This window comes from Glycine max, chromosome 16 (genome assembly GCF_000004515.6).
Source record: "Glycine max cultivar Williams 82 chromosome 16, Glycine_max_v4.0, whole genome shotgun sequence".
Classification (NCBI taxonomy): domain Eukaryota; kingdom Viridiplantae; phylum Streptophyta; class Magnoliopsida; order Fabales; family Fabaceae; genus Glycine; species Glycine max.
In genome coordinates, this window is record NC_038252.2 from 35,822,545 (window position 1) to 35,841,547 (window position 19,003).

General features: G+C 32.6%; 1 protein-coding gene across 1 annotated transcript; it reads right to left on the minus strand.

Annotated features, from left to right (window-relative positions):
• Positions 1-200: 200 nt before the first annotated feature.
• Positions 201-2,596, minus strand: LOC106794241 (non-specific lipid transfer protein GPI-anchored 14). The gene is made up of 3 exons (XM_014768583.3): positions 1,923-2,596; positions 676-777; positions 201-553 (listed from the first exon to the last, which is right to left on the minus strand). The coding sequence occupies exons 1-3, from the start codon at positions 2,257-2,259 to the stop codon at positions 417-419; spliced, it is 576 nt and encodes a 191-aa protein (XP_014624069.1). The 5' UTR covers positions 2,260-2,596; the 3' UTR covers positions 201-416.
• Between the last annotated feature and the right edge of the window lie 16,407 nt (positions 2,597-19,003).

Consider the following 19,003-nt stretch of genomic DNA (forward strand, 5'->3'; position numbering starts at 1 on the left):
AAATGTAAAATTTGATATCAATTAAGTTAACTAATGAATCAAATTTGTAAAATTTGAAAATATGGAAACGAACCGAGCAATTGAAAAGTGGGATACCAAAATCATCCTCAAGTGTACTTAAAAAAAATAATAAGATTTTAATTTCTATTGCAACAAGTCGTTATTTCTTATTAGAGATAAAAGAATTTTAGGACTGAACAATAAGATTTGTGTAACAAGCATTTAGTTGTATGAGATTAAAGGCAAAATGCTCACAAAAATAAATCTCCAATAAGGTTTTGCAATAATATCTATTGTGAGTCTGTCAGAGATTTAATACACTCGAGTGTAAATATTTTTACACTATCAACTAATCAATGGTTTACGTTTCAATGTGATATGAGAATGGTAATATATAGGTAGTATTTGAGTTAAGCTCATGAAAGCCAAATTTGAAGCCCTGCAACTGCAACCAAACTTTCTAACAATCTCTTCCCGATATAAGACGCACTATTCTTAGCTGTGGCCGTTTCATCTATCCCTTGGTTTCTACCATTCTGGGAACTTCCTTCAGCTGAATGCACAAAAGAACACATTAAAAATAAATGCAAAATTTAGTACTACACCATTGAAACTCAAATGTCAATGTCAAAAATAAATTCTAAAAATGAAATATTTTGTTGAAAGGATCACTACCAGAAGTAGTGGGCGAAGGACTGATAGAACCACCATTGGATTTCTGACCAATTTGATTAAAAGCTTGAGCTTCAGGTGATTTAGGATCCAAGTGCAGAAGTGCTGTTCAAATCGTTTCAAACAAGAATTTCTTGAGAAAAAATCAAACCTCAAATATTTTTAACTTTCGCAGTTGAAAACTCAGAGATAACAGATACACAAACAAAGTAAAATTGGCAAATTTAGATGCCCTTTTTTTCCCCTTTAAAATGTGTTATTGTCTAGTTATGAATGAGAAAAGTAGAGTTTGAAGTACATGACTTGTTGACCATTCATTACATAGTAAATGGAATGTAACACTCTTTTGTTCTTTAAGGAAAATGAAAGGCTTGATAATGATAAAACTTAGACCACAAATATTCTGATTTTTTTAGAAATATACTAAAATTGGAAGATTTAGGGCCTGAGTATTCTCAGTTAAGAAACTGTTTTATAAAATAATTTTAGACTACTTAGTAATCAATTTCTTATCCAAAATATATAAGTTTGGAGAATCCTATCCAAAATAAGTGTTCTAAAATCCAAAAAACAAAAACAACGGGAAATTGTTTTCTCAGCTTCTTCTGTTTTAATCTTATTCAAGTTCCCTCTCAATTTCACATTCTGTGTCTCACATCATTCTCCGCCAAACAGTCTGAAGAACTGATAGCAGAGGCTATCTGCTAAGAGCAAAACGAAGGAAATAAAGAGAAGATAAGCAAATTCAAATTCTGTTCTGTGCTTTTTCATTCCTTTTCTCTTGATATTTACAGGCTTACACTGCTTATTGTTTTCTAGCAGATAATAACAAACTCTGTTATAACAGAATTTGAGGATAACAGAATTTGGGAAAAGCACTATCTCTGTCCCCTAACTAACTGCAGTGCACTAATGCTGTCGCGGCTAAACGTAATCTCTGAGGTGAGTGGGTCTGTTGTGGTTCCTTGCTGGTCTGCTATTAGCTGCTACCTCTGGTTCTTCCGTAATGTTGTTGTTGCTATCAAGAACCTTGTTTAGTTGTATCTTGAAAACTAAAAATAGTTTTGAAAATAGAAATAAAGACTCTTTTTTTTCCTATTAAAAACATGTTATCATCAGACAATGAAAGATAAAAACATTAGTTGTTATATGGCCACTAACAAGACTCATTGCATAGGAAATGGAAACATAACACTGTAGTGTAGTGTTCTTCAAGAAAAAAGGAAGACTTAATTTGAAATTGAACATACCAGAGCACTGTGAGAGATTATCAGGTGTTTTGCAAAGAGAAGGGAGACCAACAGCAATTGTCATGTTAATCTTTAAGCCAAGGTCAGGAACATCCCTGTCTTTGAGAATAAGGCAGACACACTTCTTGTTGGTCTTCATGGCTTGTGTGAGACCACCGCAACAATCTGCTGTGGGTGCTTTCGCGTCAGCACCCAAATATGGCAGACACGTTGCAACACCTGTCAGGGATTCAGCACATCTCTGTTTGTCTTGAGCTGAATCTTCCATTGCATGACTAACCAATACCAATGTTATTGCTAACACTAGCAAGTGTGGTAGACAAGCATTTGAATCCATTTTTCAATCTTGATGAATGAATGAGTGGAGATAGATTATATTATAGTCTATGGAACAAGTTTAGAATGAGTATACAGAGCAGGGTTGTAGCTAGAAATTGTTAAGTTGTGGTGCTACATGTAAAATGTTGGTTTTTTTTTTAAAAAAAATTATTAGAAGGTTTTGTAGTGTGTTATGTTTTAGAAAACATGGGAATTGGGAAGGAAACTAGTGGATGAAAACAAATTCTGTGGTTTCATTGTGAACTCACTGAAGAAGACCAGTTTGTTGACTTAGTCTGGATCATTTCAATTTTGTCTAGAGCTTAGTGTTCATGAGTGTGAATGTGGAGAAGCTTGACGGAGACTGGAAGACAAGTTTCAAATAAATATTGACGGTTTTTGACTTATTAGAAACCAAATGTTACCGAATATTTAACCGATACATTATTATTTAACTAATAATAGCGATTCAAAGCAAAAGATTTCAAATATTAGAGATTTTTTATGAAGAAAAAAATTGTCAAAAGATGAAAAAGTCGAATATAAATCATGGATTAAAAACATAATTTTATTTTCTTAAAAAAAGTACATTTTCCTATTCCAAAAGTGTTAAATTCTCTCATGTTATTTGTTTCTGACCGACTCTCTTTAGTGTCCAATTTGCGGATGTGAAGGGTAGAAAGACCCAATGACAATGTTGTCATCAAATTTGAAAAGAAATAACTATAAAAAATATATAAAAAAAACATAACACTAATAGACCAAAACACTATATGAAATTAAATATGTTTTTATCCATAATAAATAGTTAATTTTTATGTTTGTTTTTTAATAAATTTTTATTTTATATTGAATTTCTAATAAATTAACATTTTTATTTTTTATCTTATATCTTGTTTTAGTCTATGATAAATTAAAAAAAATGTGTGTACTTTCTAGTAAATTTTATTTTAATATGTATTAATAATAAATGAAAAATATTTATAATGAAGAAAAAAAAATTTATTAGGAACTAAAAATAAGTGTTTATTATAAAAAATAAAATTATTAGTTTATTAAAAATTTATCATAAATTAAAAATTTATTATAAAATATATATAAAATCAGATATTTATTAAAAATAAAAAATATATTAAAGCCCCTTAAATAATTAAGCAGTACATGTGTGGGATAGTAGACTTCCTTCTTGCGAACAGGACCTGATCCTGAGCGTATTTTTCATATTTGTCCAAGCAAAAAAACCAAATAAAGTGAAACAATGTTTGACTTCCTATCTTCAAAGTTAAAAGTTAAGTCTCTGGAGAAGATGGCTTCGATAAAGACACAATAAAACTGCTTCTGGAGAAGAGGGAATTTCAAGACATTTGTTCTTCCCTTAAAGCAACTTAACTCTAATGAAAACGTTAACACTGAACAAGAGGTTATAGTCGAAAACCAACTAACATTCCAAAATTCCTCACTAACCATCCCTATTATATTTGACAACCACACCCGTGATGAAAATTATAGTGCGGTCTCATTCCACTGTCTCAATAAATAAAAAATATACAAAAAATCACAATAAGGATATGTTAATTAAGAATTTAATTTAAATACACTTAGAATTGCAATTAACTATATATATTCTCCTATAACTTTTTTTAGTAATTGTTTTACAAATCATTAGGTGATATCTAATTAATTAACAATTTAAATTTTTACACTGTCTATCTAAATTAAACTCATGTATTAACATCATCAAAGTTATTTTCGTTTTAGTTTTGATAGTTTTTTTTCTAATTAAGTACTACTAGTAGTTGCCATTCTCATTATTTTATTATACGTACATTCTAATTAACTTGAGATACCATTAAGATAAAAGTGGAATGAAAAAAAGAGCATCAAAGTAGGCGTACGTATGGCGTCAAGAGTTTCATCACTTGTTCTGTGAGGGAAACAAAAAACATTATAAGTTCAAAATTCAAAGCAAAAGAATTCCTTTTATAAAACACATCATTTGTTTCTCAATTCTCCTAAGAAAAAAACCACTTGCACTAATGGGTTGGTACAAGGGTCCTTGTGGCAGCCAACATGCACAACAATGCAAATTCCCTGACTTGGTTAAAAAGGCTAGGAAGGAATTCGTAATAACCACTGAATCAAAGTCTTCTGTAACATTTGGAAATATGTGAGTGAGATTTTCAAAACACCAAACAGTTATAGTATCAAATGTTGTATCTTCAAACTTGGTTTCTTTCCGTTAGGCCCATATTTCTTCTTGGTATCAGAACGTATCCTAGAGCCATTCAAAAGGATTACGCACCATGCCCAAAGAGTGTTAAACGTGAGGGATGAATTAAAAAAAAAAAAAATTCAAGTCTCACATTGGTTAGAGATAGTCTTAAGATAGAGTTTATAAGGTGAGGGTAATCCTCACCCTATGAACTAGCTTTTAGGGTTGAGTTAAGCCCAGATTTCTTCTCTTTCTACCCAAATAGAGTTGCAAAAACGGAAGACTGAGAGCTTAATTAGATAGAATTCAAAGTTGCAAATTCCAAACCTGTTTTTACAAGAAAAATAAAAGGTTTAATTATCCTTTTGTAAAGTTACGACAATATTTCTTTTTAGTTCTTATAGTTTAAATCATTCTATTATAGTCCCGGTTGAATTTTTTTTTTTTTTTTTTGACTCTTTGATTCTCACCATCAAGTTTCAACTAAAGTCAATTGTTGAAACTAATGTTATGGAGAGGGCAAAGACACTCTCCTATGCACACACGAGACATGGCTGATCATCTTTTCTCTCAACAACAAACCGGCACCTGCAACATCATCCCAACCATGAAGGCACAAACTACCACACCTCGATCTGTTACTCATGGAACCAGAAACTCACAATCACACACTTTATCTGCAGCAATCAAAACCATCATCCCATTGGAACGATCAACTTAGTTCAATGCTATGATACCACTCCAACTTGATGAGACACAGTAAAGAAGGAGATTACATCATGGCAATTGGCAAATGCTAAGCTTTCAGAGGTCGGTGGCAGACTCAAGAATAATGGAATGTGTAGTGCCTTTGTCTCATACCTCCATTACACTTCAGTTGTACCTGAGCTTGCTTCCCTATTTTTATTAATTTTGTTCATGTTTATGTGTGAGTTGAATCTTCCCCGCGAGGACAAAAAGGTAAAAAAAATGAAAATATAGGAACCAAAATGAATGTCTTAAATTATAGGAACTAAAAAAAATTATCACAACTATAAGGACTAAAAGAGTAATCAAATCAAAATAAAATAAACTATTGCAAAATAATGGTGGTGTGGTTAGACACTTTTAATCCTAAATGTCTCGTTGTTGACATATATTCCTCTACATATGTGTGCATTTTGCAACCACCACCATTAGTGGAGTAAAATTTTAAATGCTAACCCTTCTACGATTAGTCCTATTTGACACAACTTATCAGGCAGAATTCCCACGAGCACCCAACTTCAGAGCTTTGAAGAACTTAGCTACACTGGAAATCCTGAGCTTTGTGGTCCTCCTGTGACAAAAAATTGCACAAACAAGGAATGGTTGAGGGAGAGTGCTTCTGTTGGACACGGTGATGGTAATTTCTTTGGAACATCAGAGTTTGATATCGGTATGGGAGTTGGATTTGCAGCAGGATTTTGGGGTTTTGGCAGTGTTGTTTTCTTCAACAGAACTTGGAGGCGTGCTTATTTTCATTATCTTGACCACTTGAGAGATCTGATTTATGTGATGATAGTTTTGAAGGTAAGAAGGTTACTTGGGAAATTATGAGTTTACCTGTTAACTGTTAAGAAGTGAGACATTACAACGTGTTGGTCTAGCCATTAAAAATGTGAAAAGGTTTACCATACTATGTACCTGTTCATCTGTGGTGTTCCGTCGGTTTTGCTTTCATTGGTATTAAATGTTCTTAATGTTAAGAGAACTAGACGAGCTTGAGACTTGAGTATCAAATTCTGTTTTGTATTTATGACGCATTATTGTCTTCTACTATCTGTGCACTAACAATGTTCTCAAGAAGATTGTTTTACACAACATGTAACTAAGAATTTGCCTGAATGAATTTAATTAGTGTAGAAAGTTGGAGCTTGCATAGGATTCTGCAGTTTCTAAGCTCTTCCACATCTTCCTTCTCTCGCTTTTCCTTACTCTGATACACTCCACATTCCCATTTCCTGAGTATTGATGCATTTATTCTATAATACTCATTAACAAGTTCATTTGACAAATCATGATTGATTAAATTTTAAAAATCATGAAATATTACTTTTTTATTCATAATAGTTCCTATCGTTTTATACAAGGGTCACTAGTTGTATTGAATTCCCTCATACAAAATAAAGTTTCAAGCTATCAGATATAGGGTTTCCATCACACCTGTATCACCAGTGTATCTTTATAAAAGAAATAGGGAAATACCCAAAAAGATGGTTTTCCATCTGTTCATTTTCTTCCACTGGCCGATGTCTAGTTCTTCATCCACCCTATCTATTTTCACTTTTGATCTCCATGCATTACGTAAATTAGGTATTATAATTTTGTAAGTTTAATTTGGTCCCTTACATGTGGCTTATTCACTTCTGCTTCCTTATAACTGCAATATTCTAAGGGATCAAAAGTTTAGTTCAGTATGTGTTAGGCAACATGGTAGTTGTCATATTATCTACCTTTCATCTAGTGTCATGCCAGTAAATATCTGTTAAATATTCAAAGAAAGATGGATGGAGGGATTGAAATTGCAATGCCTAGTGGATCCAATCCAATTCTCCCAATTGGAACTTACAATAGACCAAAATCGCACAATTACTGTACCTGAAGAATAAAGAATGCAATTAAACTTTTATATTTTTTATCTTTAATTTTAATTTCACAAAAAAATCTTTTCAAACTCAAATTTAGTCAATTATAATAGAACCATACAATAGTTTTTTTTCCAGGGAAACCACACAATAGTTTTAAAAACATTTATGTGCAGTTTTTTAATTAAAAGTCAAATCAGAATTCAATTAATGCATTGAAATCAATGTATTAATTGCTTTCATTCTACTAAAAACACCAACCTTTTTTAAAAAATTTATCAACAAAAAAAATATAATACAATTATTGAATTACAATAGCGACAATTAGACTTGTGTTTTATTGAATTGTTTGATTATATTTATAATCACTAGATGGACCTAGTGACAAGGGAGTTTGACTAATTCGCACAAGGGAGTTAAATATTTTAATAAATTATATATTTATTTTTCTCTTCTATCACTATTCTTAAACTATCACCACATAAGTAAATGAAATTTAGACAAAAACTTTAATATATGAAGACTTGTGGTCTAACAATAAATAGCTAGGACCATAATTTTATAATTTAAAAAAACATGCCACACTTCTTAATTTGTAGATCTTCTAATTTACTTTTTAATACATGGAGAAATTTGGACCAAGACTTATTAAAGAAAAAACTATGATCTCAATAATTATGATAGACCAAGTTAAACAAGCAATTTACACATCTTTATATCTCACTAATTAACTTTTAATGAAAAAGAAAATAATATTTAGGTTAAAATATTTGAGTTATCTCAAAATTTGGGGATGTAGGGCTGTAGTCAGGCTTACAGAACCTAAAAGGAAAACCATAGGTGAAAGAGGTATAGATTGCATATTTATTGGATATGCTGAACATTCTAAAGCATATAGATTCTATGTGCTGGAATCTAATGATTCTGTTGCAGTGAACTCGGTTATAGAGTCACGAGATGCTATCTTTGATGAACAAAGGTTTACATCTATACCTAGGCCAAAGGACATGAATTCCATGTCGAAAGTCTCAGTTAATATTGAGGATATACCTTCAACTAGTACTGAAACTAGAAAGAGTACGAGAGTAAGAAAGGCTAAGTCATTTGGGGATGACTTTCAACTCTATTTGGTTGAAGGGTCAAGGAATGATATTGAATTTCAATATCAATATTGCCTTAATGTTGAGGAAGACCCAAAGACTTTTAGTGAAGCAATGGCTTCAAGGGATGCTGTATTCTGGAAAGAAGCAATCCAAAGTGAGATGGATTCCATCATGCAAAATAATACCTGGAAATTGGTTGACTTACCTCCTGGATGTAAGCCATTAGGATGTAAGATGATCTTTAGGAGAAAGATGAAAGTGGATGGTACTGTTGACAAGTACAAAGCCAGATTGGTTATCCAAGGCTTTAGGCAAAAGGAGGGTATTGATTTTTTCGATACATATGCTCTTGTTGCTAGGATATCCACTATTAGACTGTTGTTAGCACTTGCTGCTATCCACAATCTGGTGATTCACCAAATGGATGTGAAAACTGCATTCTTAAATGGTGAATTGGATGAAGAGATATACATGAAACAACCTGAAGGATTTGTTATGCCAGGAAATGAAAATAAGGTGTGTAAACTGATGAAATCTTTTTATGGCTTGAAACAAGCGCCTAAGCAATGGCATCAAAAATTTGATGAGGTTGTGTTGTCTAGTGGTTTTGTTATAAACCAAGCAAATAAATTTCTATACAGCAAGTTTGATACTCATGGAAAAGGAGTTATCATTTGTCTGTATGTAGACGACATGTTGATCTTTGGTATCGACCAAGATCAAGTTGATGAAACTAAGGCATTTTTGTCTTCTAAATTTGATATGAAAGATATGGGGGAGGCGGATGTGATCTTAGGAATAAAGATCAAACGTGGAAACAATGGAATTTCCATCTCTCAATCACATTATATTGAGAAGATATTGGAGAAATTTAATTTTAAAGATTGTTCTTCGGTAAGTACTCCCATTGATCCTAACCTGAAGCTATTACCTAATAAAGGTGTAGCAGTGTCTCAACTTGAATACTCAAGGGCGATAGGATCACTCATGTATGCAATGATTAGTACTAGGCCTGATATAGCTTATGCTGTTGCTAAACTTAGTAGGTTTACAAGTAATCCTAGTTCTCATCATTGGCAAGCTATGAATAGAGTATTCAAGTACTTAAAGGGAACCATTGACTATGGTTTGACATATACTGGATTTCCTTCGGTTATTGAAGGTTACTCTGATGCAAGTTGGATAACCAATATGGAGGATTATTCATCCACAAGTGGTTGGGTATTCCTCCTTGGAGGAGGTGCTATCTCTTGGGCATCCAAGAAACAGACCTGCATTACAAATTCAACAATGGAATCTGAATTTGTAGCTTTAGCAACAGCTGGTAAAGAAGCTGAGTGGCTAAGAAATCTGATCTATGAGATTCCATTGTGGCCCAAACCTGTACCTCCCATGTCTATCAGGTGTGATAGTCAGGCTACTTTGGCTAAGGCATATAGTCAAGTGTATAATGGAAAGTCTAGACACTTGGGTGTTAGACACAACATGGTTCGGGAGTTAATCATGCATGGTGTGATATCAGTGGAGTTTGTGAGAACTCAGTATAATTTGGCCGATCATTTAACCAAAGGGTTAAGTAGAGATCTCGTGAAAAGGTCGGTTGTGGGATTAGGATTAAAGTCCATTTGAAATCTCTTATGTTAAGATACCCAATTCCCATCTAATATGACATTAGGTGCTGAATTCAATGTGGAAAGCTTAACATGTAGAGATTGGAACACATCATCGAAAGTATCCCAAAAGATATGTGTTCGGTTCTATAAGTTAAGGAGGTTGAAGTATAACTTCTCAATGGTTCTTTTGAAAAATTGCATTTGCAGGTGCAAGAAAGAAAAGAACTACCTATATAAGCATGAAGTTTAGCCGCTTCAAGAAGCTGGGACTTGGCTTTGATATGCTTATGAAGGATAGGGACACAGGCTAGTAAACTAGTGTCGAGCAAGAGTAATGTTATAAACTATTGTGCAGATTATCTTCATGTATTCATTATGAATAGAAAGGGTTCAATCCTTAGTGACACCTTGATATTCAAATATTTGAAACGTGTAATTTGCTAAGATGAAATTCAATCGTCACGATATTTCATCTATGCAGTAGTTTGCTGTATGTTATGACTTTGGTGATTTGATCGGTAATTACACTAAACTGGGGGAGGTTTGTTGGACATTTTAGTGTAATTGATCTCTTTAATGTTAAAATAAGAGTGCACGCTTGTTTTAATGTAATAACGAGATGTTCGGTTTAGGCAAATGTTGGAAGTTACATGAAAGTTACTAAAACTTCCATCAACGGCAATTTTTAAAAAGAAATAACTTCCATCAACCGCCAAAAACCACATTTTCTTTGATCATAAATAATCATTCTGGTTCAGAAAGCATAACTGGTGACAAAACATACAAGACCAAAACAAAACTCTTGAATTATAATCTTCTGATTTTATCCGATTGAACAATTTTGGTTGAACCCTGAAATTTGATTCAATCTGAAAGTGTTATACACGACTTCAGATTTATCCAGTATCATCTCGATTTTTAAACTAACCAACAAGAATGTGAAAACTGAACAAGAGGATATATAGTCTAAAACCAACTAACATTCCAAAATTCCTCACCAACCATCCCTATTATATTGGACAACCACACCCGTGATGAAAATTATAGTGCGATCTCATTCCACTGTCTCAATTAAATAAAAAATATACAAAATATCACAATAAGGATATGTTAATTAAGAATTTAATTTAAATACACTTTCATTTGCAATTAACTAATTATACATATTTCCTATAACTTTTTTACTAATTGTTTTACAAATCATTTGGTGATTTCTAATTAATTAATAATTTAAATTTTTACACTATCTATCAAAATTAAACTCATATATTAACAGCATCAAAGTTATTTTCGTTTTAATTTTGATACTTTTGTTCTAATTAAGTAGTACTAGCAGTTGCCATTCTCATTATTTTATTATACGTACATTCTACATTCTGCTTACAACTTGCAATGAATGGAAAAAGTGGAGCTTGGACATCATTTGTCTGCATGACATTCACACCACTCACAAAAAGTGATTGGAAATTTTTAGACAAAATAGATGAAGAATTATTAATGTTCAACCATCATTGGAAGTGGAAAGTTCATTATGAGAAAGAAAAGCAGTTCGCCAAAATGGAAAGCAGTATAGTTTAATGAAAGGGTTGATTTGAATAATAATTAAAATTTGAAGACTAATTAAGCCAAATTTAATTACCTTTGATGTAAACTACTTAAAGTTTAAAAAAAAATCATTAATATTTTCTTAAAATAAAAATTTCATTGATTTAAGCAATTCTATACGGTAAACTAAAATAAAAAATGTTTCTAGTTTTAGTATTTGGCACAAGAATAAATTATATTTCTTTATAGATTGTTTAAATTATCATATGGATTTTTTTTTTTGAGAATATTATATTGAACGTGAGTATTCTCATGATTATTTAAATCTGGCACTTGCAATTATTTAAAAAGTAAAAAAGAAATTAAAATTATGTTTCTCCTCTTATTTAAGTTGATAACTTGTAAAAAATATAAAATATGATACTAATTTTTTTTTCGTATTCTAAGAATTAATTCGGGAGAATTGGATAATTAAATCGATCAGCGTAAAAAAAGAATGGAAGAATATTTTAGTATTTGGCACAATAATAAAAAAGGTAAAAAATAATGAAAGTGAAGAAAAAAACAGGTAGGGCAGCAGTATAAATAATAGAAGTTTGATGATTTATATGCAGAACCAACAACTACACTTGTTTTCTATATATTCTTGTGTGATCATGAATTCCTCCTCCATTTATATTCTTGTCTTTGTCCAGCTTTGGTTGTTGAGCTTACCATGCAGAGAGAGTGTGTGCATCCCAAGTGAGCGTGAGACACTTTTCAAGTTTAAGAATAATCTGAATGATCCTTCAAATAGGCTTTGGTCTTGGAATCATAATCATACCAACTGTTGCCACTGGTATGGAGTCCTCTGCCACAGCGTCACTTCCCACGTTCTTCAGCTTCACCTCAACTCTTCACATTCTCCTTTCAATGACGACCACGATTGGGAATCTTATCGGAGATGGAGCTTTGGTGGAGAGATAAGTCCTTGTTTGGCTGATTTAAAACATTTGAATTACTTGGACTTGAGCGGCAATATATTTTTTGGAGCTGGTATGTCAATTCCTTCTTTCCTTGGGACAATGACTTCCTTGACTCACCTCGACCTCGCTCTTACTGGATTCATGGGGAAGATTCCTCCTCAGATCGGGAATCTCTCTAAGCTTCGATATCTTGACTTGAGCTTCAATGATTTACTTGGAGAAGGTATGGCAATTTCTTCTTTCCTTTGTGCAATGAGCTCCTTGACTCACCTAGACCTCTCTGATACTGGAATCCACGGGAAGATTCCTCCTCAGATTGGGAATCTCTCAAATTTGGTGTATCTTGACCTGAGTTATGTTGTTGCCAACGGAACAGTACCCTCTCAGATCGGGAATCTCTCTAAGCTTCGATATCTTGACTTGAGCGGCAATGAATTCCTTGGAGAAGGTATGTCAATTCCTTCTTTCCTTTGTGCAATGACCTCCTTGACTCACCTCGACCTCTCTGGTAATGGATTCATGGGGAAGATTCCATCTCAGATTGGGAATCTCTCCAATTTGGTCTATCTTGGCCTTGGAGGTCATTCTGTTGTCGAACCTCTGTTTGCTGAAAATGTAGAATGGGTATCAAGTATGTGGAAGCTTGAATATCTTCATTTGAGTAATGCAAACCTATCCAAAGCATTTCATTGGCTACACACTCTCCAATCTCTTCCTTCTTTGACCCACCTATATTTGTCACACTGCAAACTCCCTCACTATAATGAACCATCCTTGCTCAACTTCTCATCTCTGCAAACTCTCCATCTTTCCTACACTAGTTATTCCCCTGCCATTTCTTTTGTCCCCAAGTGGATATTCAAATTGAAGAAACTTGTTTCTCTTCAATTATCAGGTAATGAAATCAACGGTCCGATTCCTGGTGGTATTCGAAACCTCACACTTCTTCAAAATCTTGACTTGTCTTTCAATTCATTCTCATCTTCTATACCTGATTGCTTATACGGTCTTCATCGTCTCAAGTTCCTGAACCTAATGGGCAACAACTTGCATGGGACTATTTCTGATGCCCTGGGAAATTTGACTTCTCTTGTTGAACTTGATTTATCAGGTAATCAACTTGAAGGAACCATTCCAACTTCTTTGGGAAATTTGACTTCTCTTGTTGAACTTCTTTTGTCATACAATCAACTTGAAGGAACCATTCCAACTTCTTTGGGAAATTTGACTTCTCTTGTTGAACTTGTTTTGTCATATAATCAACTTGAAGGAACAATTCCGACTTTTTTGGGAAATCTCCGCAACTCAAGGGAGACAGATTTAACATATCTCGATCTCTCTATGAATAAATTCAGTGGAAATCCATTTGAAAGTCTTGGATCACTCTCTAAATTGTCACTTCTTCATATTGATGGCAATAATTTTCAAGGAGTTGTCAACGAAGATGATCTTGCAAATCTTACAAGCTTGGAGGAGTTCGGTGCATCAGGAAACAATTTCACTTTAAAAGTGGGTCCCAATTGGATTCCTAATTTTCAACTTACCTATTTGGATGTGACATCATGGCAGATAGGTCCCAACTTTCCATCGTGGATTCAGTCACAAAACAAACTTCAATATGTTGGACTGTCTAACACGGGGATTTTAGATTCTATTCCCACTTGGTTCTGGAAAGCACACTCTCAGGTTTTGTATTTAAACCTCTCTCATAATCATATCCATGGTGAGCTGGTGACTACAATAAAAAATCCAATATCTATCCAAACTGTTGATCTAAGCACAAATCACTTATGTGGTAAATTACCCTATCTTTCAAATGATGTGTATGAGTTAGACCTTTCAACCAATTCATTCTCTGAATCCATGCAAGATTTTTTATGTAACAATCAGGACAAGCCAATGCAATTAGAATTTCTCAATCTTGCATCAAATAATCTGTCAGGAGAAATACCTGATTGTTGGATTAATTGGCCATTTCTAGTGGAAGTGAATTTACAAAGCAACCATTTTGTTGGGAACTTCCCCCCATCCATGGGTTCCTTGGCTGAGCTGCAGTCATTAGAAATTCGTAACAACTTGCTCTCGGGAATATTTCCTACCAGTTTGAAGAAGACTAGCCAATTGATATCCTTGGATCTTGGAGAAAATAATCTTTCAGGATGTATTCCAACATGGGTGGGAGAAAAGCTCTCAAATATGAAAATCCTCCGCCTTCGATCAAACAGTTTTTCCGGTCACATTCCAAATGAAATATGTCAGATGAGTCATCTTCAGGTTTTAGACCTTGCAAAAAACAATTTGTCTGGCAATATACCGAGCTGTTTCAATAACTTGAGTGCCATGACACTAGTGAACCGAAGTACAGATCCCAGAATCTATTCTTCAGCACCGAATTATGCAAAATACTCCTCCAATTATGATATAGTTAGTGTGCTACTATGGCTGAAAGGAAGAGGAGATGAGTACAAAAACATTCTGGGTTTGGTAACAAGCATTGATCTGTCAAGTAACAAATTATTAGGAGAAATACCTAGAGAAATCACAGATATAAATGGATTGAACTTTTTGAACTTGTCCCACAACCAATTGATTGGTCCTATTCCAGAAGGTATTGGTAATATGGGATCGTTACAGTCCATTGATTTTTCGAGGAATCAACTTTCTGGTGAAATCCCTCCAACCATTGCAAATTTGAGCTTTCTGAGCATGCTAGACTTGTCTTACAATCATTTGAAGGGAAATATTCCAACAGGAACTCAATTGCAAACCTTTGATGCCTCCAGCTTTATTGGCAACAATCTATGTGGTCCACCACTGCCCATAAACTGCAGCTCCAATGGGAAAACTCATAGTTATGAAGGAAGTGATGGGCATGGAGTGAATTGGTTTTTTGTCAGTATGGCAATTGGATTTATTGTGGGATTCTGGATAGTGATTGCTCCTTTACTTATTTGTAGATCATGGAGGTATGCCTATTTTCATTTCCTTGATCAAGTGTGGTTCAAACTTCAATCTTTTTGCTCATCTAGTATCAGTGTTTAGTGTTGCTTAGAATACACCGATGTTTTATCATTGTATTGGCAGGTTGATCAATTTGTAGTCATTGCTATCTTTTTTTTTTTTTTTCAGAGTTTAGAGCCTTATGTAAATTCTGTTTTGGGATGTAAAGATTTGCATATTGAGCATAATATTACAGATGAATTCTAGTTAATGTCGTAATTTAGATCAACTAGTTGTAATTCCATGATAAAAAACATTTGCTAAATCACGTAGATTAAGATTGAGATAGTTACTAAAAAAAAACATTTGATAAACTCTTTGGTTAAAACCAAGTTTTGAAACCACGTGTTTGGTCAGTTGCTTAAGTTAATATTGGGTGAGTTTTTTAAAATTAAAGAAAAAAAGTAATTTTGAAATAAATATTTTTTATATAAGCATTTTTTTAAGCAAGCTATGGGATGTTTCTTAAAAGAAACAAAAGCAGTTTAGATAAATATACTAAAAAAAGTTACATATTTTATTAAAATAATAATTTATTTCAACAAATAAATTTAAACAAACTAATCCATTATATTTCAATTTTCAGTAATGTGTTATATTTAATGCATGAGTTGTACTGTGGGAATTGTTGTCATTGCATCTACATGCACAAGTGTATCTATTTTTTTTAAAGTTATGTTTCTTTGAAATTTATCCATATGCTTGAATCTCTCTGGAAATGAGATTTCAAATATTCACTTGTTGTTGGGTAATGAAATCCAAGGTCCGATTCCCTGGTGGTATTCCAAACCTCACACATCTTCAAAATTTTGACTTGTCCAAAAATTCATTCCTCATATTTAGTTTATTTAAAATTTAGATAATCTTTTAATAATGTCATTTAATTTTATTTTTTATAAATAAACAAATAAAATATTTATTTAATAATTAAATAAATACTAATTAACATTTTTTTAAAAAAGGAAAACAAAATAAAAAATAAAATACAAGAAAATAAAAAATTCTAAAATTAAAAAATTTAAACGTAAAAAAAAAAACCAAAATGACTATAAAGTCCTAAAAGGAAAAATAAAATAAAAAAATAAAACTTATCACTTTAAAATCGTAATAGAAAAAACTTATAATTTTGAAGTCGTAAAATTAAAAAAAAAAAATCTAAATGACTTTGAAGTAATAAAAAAAGGAGGCATAAATAATTTTATGATTTAAGTTAAAAAAAATAATAAATCATAATAGATGTTTATGACTTATAACTTAAATGTTATAATAAGACTTATTCACTTTTGGGGCATGATTTGAAAAGTACCCACATGAGAAAAAAAAAAACAGAAAAAATTTATCCCTAGATGATAAAATAACCCAATTTGACGGATTAAATTGGAGTTTTTAAAAATATTGACATGCTAGATTTTTACAACAACTCAATTGGTGGTGCCATTTCTAGATGATTTGGAAAACTTTCAACATTAAGATATCTTGATCTGTCTATTGATAAATTCAGTGGAAATCGATTTGAAAGTCTTTGATCACTCTCTAAATTGTCATCTCATGAATATCTCTAAATTGTCATCTCTTCATATTGATGGCAATCTTTTTCAAAGAGTTGTCAAGGAAAATGATCTTAGAAATCTTACAAGCTTGAAGGAGTTTCATGCATCAGGGAACAATTTCACTTTAAAAGTGGGTCCCAATTGGCTTCCTAATTTTCAGCTTACCTCTTTGGATGTGAGATCGTGGCAGTAAGGTGCCAATTTTCCATCATGGATTCAGTCACAAAACAAACTTCAAGATGTTGGACTGTCTAACACGGGGATTTTAGATTCTATTCCCATACGGATGTGAGAAGCACTTTCTCAGGTTTTGTATTTAAACCTCTCTTACAATCATATCCATGGTGAGCTTGGGACTACATTAAAGAATCCATTATCTATCCATACTATTGATCTAAGCTCAAATCACTTATGTGGTAAATTATCCTATCTTTCAAGTGATGTGTTTCGGTTAGATCTTTCAAGCAATTCATTCTCTGAATCCATGAAATTAGAATTTCTGAATCTTGCATCAAATAATTTGTCAGGAGAAATACCAAATTGTTGGATGATTTGGCCATTTCTAGTGGAAGTGAATTCACAAAGCAACCATTCTGTTGGGAACTTACCCTCATCCATGGGAATGACTACAGAGATAGAAATGAGGACGAATTTTACTCTGTCTTTGTTCTGCATAACGAATTTAGTTTTTTGGGACGAATTTTACTCTGTCTATGTCTCATTACACAATTTTGGAAGATCAGCTGGTAAAAATGTATAATAAAATTTATTGTGGCTTAAAATAATGCGGTGTTTGATTTTGTGAGGTCCTTAAGTGGTAAAGAAATGGTGTGATCCACAAGTTCCGTAACAATCCAAAATAGAAGGTTGAATTGCTCTAGGAATCCTATCATCTTACAAGATTTAACATTTTCAATCTGTGATTTTTTTTTACATGGGTTTCAATCATAGTATATGGTGGTTAACAAGTTGCATTTAACAAGAATTTCTTGAGTTGCTTCTAAACAATTCTCATGTCATTTTATTAATGTGTTATGGCTAACAGTTGGGGCAAAAATTGGCATTACCCCATTGAGAAATGTATCTCTAGGATGATGACTGTCCACAATTATCCACAACACTTCAGTGCAACAAAAACTCAATATCCATCTGCTAGAAGGAACGATCAGTTTCTGACTCGATCAGTCATAGTATATGGGAGTTCACTGCCTATTTTCCACAATGTCAGAATCTCCTATTCGGCCCCATGTTCAAACTCGATTAAAACAAATGCCCTTGTCATCTTTGACCACAAATGAAGAATAGTTACAGAAATTTGGAAATAGAATCTTAAGGTTTGGGTTAAGGGTTTCTAAAATATAGGTATTTAATTTGCCACATAAATGTCATATTATATCGTATGAGAGGCAACACGAAGGCCACATAATCAAGAAAGTTAACTATTTAAGCTAACATAAAACTTGGTGAGAACCTATGGATTGCAAACAAGCAGGGAAGTATCAAGTGAGTTTTGTTTTTTTTCACATGAATGAAAAATAAATATTAACCATTAGATTTGATCATGAATGGTCAAATTAAAATCTAGGACAAGTGTAAAATTACTTACATAAACCAATGGGATCTAATTTAATTGGTTGAACAGGTGCATGAGTTATTGTAAAACTCTGTAGTAATTATTTTTTATTTCTATGAATAAAAAACTTACATAAACTTGTTTTTATTATCCATTTAATTTTAAACTTCCATTTAATCAATATCAACCTGTATAAATTCATAAAAGGTATAGATTTTGTTATTATCAAGGGTATATGTATTGGAAGGAAGGAGTAAAGTTTTTTGGGCTAAATCTCTTATGGGTAATATTTTCATTCTTTTTCTATTATCTTGATCAAATAACATTTTGGCTTTTCTTTATATAGGTTTTCAGAATAAGAGGGTTTAGTGGTAATTAATATTGAAATCAATAGATTGTATGACAATGCAATGATGTTTTTTAATAAGAATTTTTTTTAGGTAAATTGGATCCCAGAGACTAATTAAGACTAGGGTAGACTTCTTGAGAGCATTTACAAAAATTAAGATAACCTCAAGACTCAAAGAGATATTTATAAATTACTCATCTCAAATGATATTTGAATTGGAGTTATTAGATAAATTACATATCCTTAA

Coding starts and splice junctions, on each gene's coding strand:
- LOC106794241 (XM_014768583.3), bottom strand. CDS start 2,259: ATGGATTCAAATGCTTGTCTACCACACTTGCTAGTGTTAGCAATAACA. Junction 778..1,922: donor TAATCTCTCACAGTGCTCTG/GTATGTTCAATT, acceptor CGATTTGAACAG/CACTTCTGCACTTGGATCCT. Junction 554..675: donor TCCTTCGCCCACTACTTCTG/GTAGTGATCCTT, acceptor TTGTGCATTCAG/CTGAAGGAAGTTCCCAGAAT.